The sequence below is a fragment of the Glossina fuscipes genome, unplaced genomic scaffold (assembly GCF_014805625.2).
Source record: "Glossina fuscipes isolate IAEA_lab_2018 unplaced genomic scaffold, Yale_Gfus_2 91, whole genome shotgun sequence".
Taxonomy (NCBI): Eukaryota; Metazoa; Arthropoda; class Insecta; order Diptera; family Glossinidae; genus Glossina; species Glossina fuscipes.
The window spans coordinates 417,126-425,174 of NW_023998445.1; the positions used below are offsets into that span (position 1 = coordinate 417,126).

Sequence of the window (8,049 nt, forward strand, 5' to 3'; positions counted from 1 at the left end):
TGAAGGTATTTCCGAGACATCTACCTAGATAGTCCCCAGGATTACTATCATCTTCGTTCTAAAAATTATCCCCACTCTTAATCGATTAAGGATCCATATTAAGAAATTGATAAGCAGTTCAGACAAACTAGATTTCGTGAAGATGCTTCCGAAGCACTATTCGCACGTAGTCGTAGGGATAGCTTTCATGTTTGGTCTAAGAGTGTTCCCCATTTTCAATCGATTAAGGATCAGAACTGAGGATTTGAAAAGAGAATGAGACAAATTTGATTCCGTGAAGATGCTTTCTAAACGCTATTCGCAGGTAATCGTCAGGATCGATCTAAGAATGATCTCCAAGTTTATATCTTTTAAGGGACCGAACTTAGAATTCGATAAAAAAATGGAAACTAACACGATTCCGTGAAAGAATACCCGAAGCACTGTTATCCAAGCATTTGTCAACATCAGCTTCATGTTCAATCTAAAAATGGTTTCTCGATCAGTTCACTTACACGCCATCATCGAACGGTAGCTTTTTATATCATTTTTGCTACTCTGGCAACTTCACAAAAATTATATAGACGTTGGTATACGTGGAACACTGATAGTTCTAGTGTTAAAGGAGTTTCTTTTGTCATCGAGAACCAACTATAGAAAATTGTTTCTCATATTTGATCAAGTTTACATATATGTACTTATAAATTTGTATGTATGCATGTATATATTTTAGAATATCGGTTGTCGTATCTTGAAAGTCTTTTCCAATGTGGCGCCACAGAGCACAGATCGTGTCGTTCAGACGGTGGGCAAAAAGACTCAAGTGGTTGATGCTATACGTGAAGTGATCACCTTAACTCGTGAGACACCTATAAAGGGACCGATACACAATTACGATCCATTGAATTACGATCGTATGTATGCCGACGAATACGGAGGCTATGGTAATATACCCGGTAGTAGTCGTCCCTCGCGTGATGGCCGTCGCGGCGAACGTGGCAATTACGATCGTGGCCGTAACGATCGCAGCCGCAGTGGTGGTAGACGTGACAATCCCTTTATAAATCCTTGGGCGAATGATGATGGCGGTTTCAACGGTGGTGGTAATGGTTTCGGTGGCGGTAACTTTGGTGGTAGCAGCGGCGGTTTTGGAGGGCCAGGAAATTTTGGCGGTAATAACGGAGGCTTTGGAGGTCCTGGTGGTCCTATGGGTGGTGGAAATTTCGGTAGTGGTGGGTTTGGTAATCAAGGTGGCATGAATAACTTCGGCGGCGGCAGTGGCGGTTTTGGAGGCGGTCCTAATGGTATGGGTGGCGGCTTTGGTGGCCCATCCGGCCAAGGTGGCTTTGGCGGTAACATGAATTCTGGTGGATTTGGTGGACCCAATAACATGGTTAACGGCATGGGTGGCAATATGGGTAATACAAGCGGCGGTGGTGGCAGTGGTGGCGGTTCTGGAGCATTCGGACAGGGTCCTACTAATAACAGTCCAATTTCTGGCAATTTACCAGAAGGTCACGATCCCAAAAACAGTACTCAAGTTTCCATACCGAAGGACGTAAGTTTAAAACCAAATAACAATATAAATCGCAATTAATTCTGAATTGTTTTAATTTTTTTTTTTTTTTAATTATATTATAGTTGGCTGGTGCTATAATTGGCAAAGGTGGCGGCCGCATACGACGCATACGCAATGAATCTGGTGCTTATATAACCATTGACGAACCTTTGCCAGGCTCATCAGATCGTATTATCACCATTTCCGGTAATCCGAAGCAGATACAAATGGCTCAATATCTACTACAACAGAGGTTGGTGTCGAATAAGGCTTAAAAGTATGCATAAAATTTCATCATTTCAATTTCATTTATTATTTTGTGTTCATCTTCTGTTGTTCTTTTGTACATCTCTCACACTTTTTTTTAATACTCAAATAATATAACAATTCATTAAATGATTAACAAAATTAACAAAAAAAAAAAAAGGAAACAAAATTTAATAATAAGGGTTACTTAAGGAAATAAATTGAATGGCCTTGGGAACACAATCATCGTCTTTAAGCTGTGGCATCCTTTAAAGGGATGCAATAAGCAATGAGTTGTAGTAGTAGCGGCCAACATTGAAGCCCTTTAATAATATCTTTTATTGCATATTTTAATCAGCATAGGTATGCCAGGTCAGCTAAACGATAAGCCGGAAAAATCAAAATGAAGTCTAAGTCTTGGCACAGATACGCATACATCTGAATATGCCCTTGGATTGCCAACAAACCTCTGATTTTAATAATGAAAAAAACACTTTTTTTAAACTAAAGCTTTCCCGACTTTTTAAATAGCCGCATAGTCCCTCCCTGCATAATTCCTTTAGCTGGTAGCAAAATTCATGCCACAAAAACAAATTAATTCGTTAATGTTGAGGTTAAGTATACCATTGAAATTCCATGAATTTATTTGGCATACGCAGCCATTGAAACGAAGAGGATCTGGAAAACCGAAATCTAGGCGACTTCCTATTTACACTTTTGTGATTTTATCAAGGTCGCTTCATTACAATCTGTACATATTCCGTGTATGTTGCTAAAGAGATCGACACAGTTAACTGGTTTAATAAGTTTGCGAAGCGTTTCATGGTTTCACCTTTACGATAATTGCAATTAAGTCTTTTATTTTTCCTCAGAGTACGCAAAATTTAAGGCAGGCTTCCTTTTCACAGTGATGGATATTCAAAATTCATTCCTTGGAATGAATTCTTAGCAAAAATATAACTAAAGAAACAAAAATCTAATGAAATTCATGGCAAAAATGGAACATAAACGTAAGGCGTTTGCTTTCATTGCTGAAGAAAAGCAGAATATGCCACAGTTCGTGAATATGATGTTACCCGGTATAGCTGAAATTTCTGTAAAGAGGTAGATTAACATCCATATATATAGTTTTTAGTAATTAAGGAGGTTTGGTTGCTGCCTAGACAAGGGTGAAAACTTTGTCTTCTCCTCTTCTAATAGTGATGAAGCATACTAAAGAGTCAAGTGTGAACAGCTCGAACTCAACAAAGAGGAATTTATGGGAAATTACCTGCATAAACTCTTAGGAGGATTTAATTAGGAATCGAAAGAAAGCGAAAGACTTTGATAGACGAGGCCTTTGCAATAAGACAATCACAATCTCTTAAGAACTAATTAGACATTTTTTCTACCTAAACATGACCACAGACATTGTTTAGTAATTGACGGCGTTGTACCTTGTTCAGAAAGTGTTTGCAGTAGGCAGTAAAGAGAATTGATAGTTAGGTTTATTAAATTGTTCACTTTTAAGAATTCTCGAAAACTTTTTTGGTGTTTAGTCATATAATTGGCGAACTCAAATCTTTAAAAAAAAAATTAAGTTAAGGTGGATGTTTCTACAAATCTTGTTCAATGTAATATACGTTTTAATTGGAATGCTTGTATATAATAGATGTATATATATGTATATATAAATATTTATATATATTTATATATATGCCTTTGTATAAAATGTGTGGTGGTGCTTGCAAAAACTCTATTATTATTCATGTGGTGTATTTCTAACTTGTCTTAATATACCTTGTGTGGAAGACTAGTGATTTTGTTGTTTAGGTATTTGTAATAACAATAAATCCCTTGTCTTCTTACAATGTGTATTATTTGCTGCATATCAAAAACAAAAAACAAATAAATAAATAAATAAACTCTAACTCACATCACATCATCTACATCTACATCTACAATATCAAAAAAAACAGAAAGTGCTTAATAAAAGTATTGAACTAAAAAAAACCTATTAAATACACATTAATTATTTCTTGTCTTTCATTTTTTTTTTTTTCATTTTTTCTATTTTTAGCGTCCATGAGAATCAGCGACGAAATATTTAAAGAGATACACAAAAAAAAATAAATAAATAAATAAAAATTCCTTAAAAATTAACAAAAAAAAAAAAATAATAATAATAATAATAAGAAAGAGAACAGAAAAGAAACTGAAGGGAAAAGAAAACAAAAACTGATTGTGTAATAAGTTTCGCAAAATATTATAAAACTTCATCATATTAGTTAAAAAGCTACAGAATCTATAAACATGGAATCGTTGAAGTGTGCAGCGTAAGATTTTATATAACTTGCAGCATAAAACCGTAGAATTTTTCTCCATTGATTAATATCCCCTTTAAATACCCACTTTAGCTTTCTCGTCAATTCTTCTAGTTTAGTTTAAAAGAAAAAAAAAAAAAAAACAAAACAAAACAAAAAAAAAGAAATTCTTTTACATAATTGTTAATATCTTGATGACGTAACGGTCTGTTTGCTGAACTGAATGTATTACTAGAAAATAAATTAGGAAAAAAAAAAAAATGAAGAAAACATTCACAATACCACCACCATCCATCCATTCTCTTCCTTTCTTTTGCTTCCAAAAACTTGATTAACAACAAACGAGAAAACCCCACCAGCGGCATATAAATTAAACAATAAAAAATTATTAAGGCGCTATAATTATATGTTCTAAGTAAATTAATAACTAACTTAAATCATTAGTTTTTTTTAAAATTTTAAAGAAAAAGTAGAACAAAATTGATTTTCCTGATCTTTTTTTTTTCCTTTTTCAATAATAATAAACTTTCACTCGTAGAAACCTCAGTTGGCATGGCAGTGCTGGCAACCTCTCCTTTATATATATAGAAAAGTTAACATTAAAAAAAAAAAAAGAAAAAATCATTTTTTAAAATCCTTAGCTTATTTGATAAAAGCTGATTTTCGTTCTGGCAATGCTTACAAAAGTTTTCTTTTCTATTTCATATAGGTTTTAAAAAATAAGAATAAATCGTTTTTTTTTTTTGTTGGTTTTTTTATTAAATTTTTTTTTAATAATAAATTTAAAAAAAAAAAAATATTTTGCAGATTATATTTAATATTAGTTATTTTCTTATAAAAGTGTAAACATTTATAACAGCAAAATAAGCGGAATAAAATAAATAAATAAAGAATATAAAATTAAAACGAAATGTTTTCTTTCAATTTTATTTCATTTACATGGAACGTTTATATATAGTGATAATTAGGTTTCTAAAGTTGGTAAGGCTAGCATTTGGAAATAGATTGATTGTCAATATCACTCAGTGCTTAAATCAGCTGTTCTTGTTTATAATAGGTTTAGTACGCGCGCAGGAATAAAAGGTACTAATCGTTTCTTTAAATAAAATAGAGGTTATTTGTTCGCCTTCAAACATTTTAAACAAGAAATAAATTGTTGCATTTATGGCCGAAGAGCTAGGTTCATTAAGTAACAAATGGCAAATTAATTTTAAAAAATTTTAAAAAAGTATTCCGCGATTTTCGACGTAGAGGACTTTTTTGTATAAAGAATTTGCTTCAGAAATTGCAGTTGAATGAAAAAAGGCGTTTTGAAAAAAGTATGAAAATTGATGATTTTTTTATGTCCAAGAGCTATGAATGACAAAAGGTGTTTTGAAAAAACTATTAAGAAAATTGATGAATTTTTACGTTCCCTATGCAATATATGAAATATTCCGATAGAAATATTGATTGATTTGCCATGTTCTGGTCTTGTCGAGTATCAAAAGTTTCGAATTAAACATAAAGCCAAACCAGTAAAGATAACTTTTAAGTTCGTTTATACTGACTAATATGAGCATTGTTGTAGTAATATCAATTCAATCAAAATCTGGAAGAATCCCAGAAGTTACCCTCACGCAACTGAACGAGTAATGCACACAAAAGATACGGGTTCATTCATACTCCTTTACTCTTACCTAAACTAAAATCATCTTTTCAACAAAGGTACGTATAGTCGGAAAGCTTCCTCAAGGTGCTGTCCTAGAGACGAATACGACAATTGTTTAGTTGTCTTAAAGCGACGGCCGACAAAATAGATACTGATGAATGCTCCGGCGTGAGCAAAACTTTTCTACTTGTTTTTTGCACTTCAGAGAAAGAAGCATGACACCACTTTCTAATTTTTACGGTCAAAAAACTAATATGATATTTAAGGTAAGAACATTGCTGCTTGTAACTACACTAGACTACAAGTGACTTTGCTTTTAGGTCATACAACTTGAAGCAAACTTTTTTTTAATTTATGTCGGCAAAACATTTCTTCCTTTATAAGCTTTAGATCAGAAGTTAGAGAAATTCTCTAAAAATATTTGGTATCCAATTAAAGCGATGTGCTTCACTTTTGAGTACTTATTGTAATGAAAATGCTTTCATTTAGAAAGTGAATAAGTAAGAAAATTATTTTATCTGCGACCGAATCTTCTATCCCCTTACATTATGATGAAAAAAAAAAATTAAAAAAAGTGAAAAATCTCGTTTTCCATTGACCTTTTACTGCAGATGTGTGTGTCCCTTAACTGATTCGGATCGTTTTCAATGTCAAAAACTCGTTAATTATTTTGCTTAATTTGAAGTTGATGTCTTAAACAGGGGAAGTTTTATCACAAACCTTTCGCAGTCGAATGGACTGAAATGGTTTCAAAATTTGATGCTAATCAAGCCTATGTATACCTTATGTAGCGTAGGACGTCTGGATGTGGCAAATGCTATGATAAGCTGAATGTACGCCCATTCTTTCCCACAAAAAGTGTTTACGCCTAAAGTTCACTCCAAACAATTTTTTAAGATTTTTTAGCTAAATTTCTTTTAAGAAAAAATCTTAAATTCAAGGACGGAGATATTGTCGCTTTTCTTTCTTTTGCAACGCTGAAAAATACGAATGAAATAGCAGTACAACTATAGCTCAGAACAATTTCATCGTCTATTCTGTTATGACCTCTTTATAAACTGAGGTAGAAAGCTTGGAAGAGAAGATGACGGAAAGAGCTAAAAATGTGTCATTTCCTCTCATCATACTAAAGGCCTATAGTTTTTGAACCTGAGCAGATATTAAATTAAAGAGATTTCAGGAGATATTTATCAAAACGACAATCGCTACTGATCCATATTGAATGTAATGCCCGATAGTACACTTTAACTGCTCAAACTCTCCGTTAAATTAGCACATTATTAAATCTTTGCCTGTTTTCTCATCATTGTTACACTTCTAAGGCATTACGGATAAAAGCGATTATTAATAAAGATATCGGCTACAGTTTAAACTGCTGTTGGATAATGGAACAAATCTATATCTTTTGGATGAATTAAATATCTTATGCGTTATGCTTATAATGTATGTTAAGACAGAAAAAATGTATCCAAGACGGGAACCTATGTCTTCATTCTTGCTATTAAAATTAGAATTTCAAAGAAATATGAACGTTTTGTGCGAAAGCGGTGTTGATCGGACGCCTAATAAGCCTACAATTAAGTAAAAGTAGTGTCACTCAGTATATCCATCGTAGGAGGATTTGTCAAGAATGCATGGCGAATGCAAACATGTGTTGTGGAGCATAAAAAATGGTCACAATAAGTGCCAGAATAGTTTGGAAATGTCTATCCGTCCAGTTGGGTGTCATTCGATCATTTATTGATTGCGAGTTTGAAATTTTGTCCAAAGAACAAGCATGATTTCAGATTGTTTCGCTGGGTAGTTTAAGTTCAGTTAAATCGCCTGAACCCGTTCCTGTTCGTCTTTACAATCATTAAGAGATTTAAAATTGTTCCCCTTTAAGTTGTGACTGCATGACTGTACATAATTTACTTTCTCCTATAGTCGAATAAACAATGGCAAACGCGTTATTGTTTGATTTGTTTTGTTGTGTTTTTTATTAGATCTATAAACTTTTCAGTTCTCTAAAATATACCCAAGAAGAAGAAGAAGAAGAGAGGTGGTTAATTGTAATTATTGGAAAGTTACTTTATTTAATCGGAATCATTTATATTTCATTTAAATTAATTGCATGCTCTTATAAAATACATACGTATTTACTTTACGTTATGTAATTACTTTTTTTGCTTTTATTTACAAACTAAAAATTGTGTCAGTTAAAGTTAATTGTTCGCGTTGTTGTGGTTTTTGTTTTATTTTTATTAAAAGTGATTGGTTTGGATTATTTATCTTTTTTTTTTTTTTTTTTTTTTTTTTTTTTTTTTTTTTTT

The 8,049-nt window shown here is 32.7% G+C and overlaps 1 protein-coding gene across 3 annotated transcripts in view; it reads left to right on the forward strand.

Moving 5' to 3' along the window:
* LOC119638641 (heterogeneous nuclear ribonucleoprotein K) overlaps positions 1 to 3,928 on the forward strand; it is a 78,528-nt gene extending 74,600 nt beyond the window's left edge. For 2 of the 3 annotated variants that reach the window (XM_038035542.1, XM_038035540.1), the window contains exons 7-9: positions 713 to 1,537; positions 1,621 to 1,790; positions 3,843 to 3,925. In XM_038035542.1, coding sequence (XP_037891470.1) covers positions 713 to 1,537; positions 1,621 to 1,790; positions 3,843 to 3,873 — 1,026 coding nt within the window. In that variant the 3' untranslated portion in view covers positions 3,874 to 3,925. Of the gene's footprint in view, positions 1 to 712; positions 1,538 to 1,620; positions 1,815 to 3,842 lie in introns of all 3 variants that reach the window. The other variant, XM_038035541.1, reaches the window with a different exon arrangement.
* Positions 3,929 to 8,049: the final 4,121 nt, after the last annotated feature.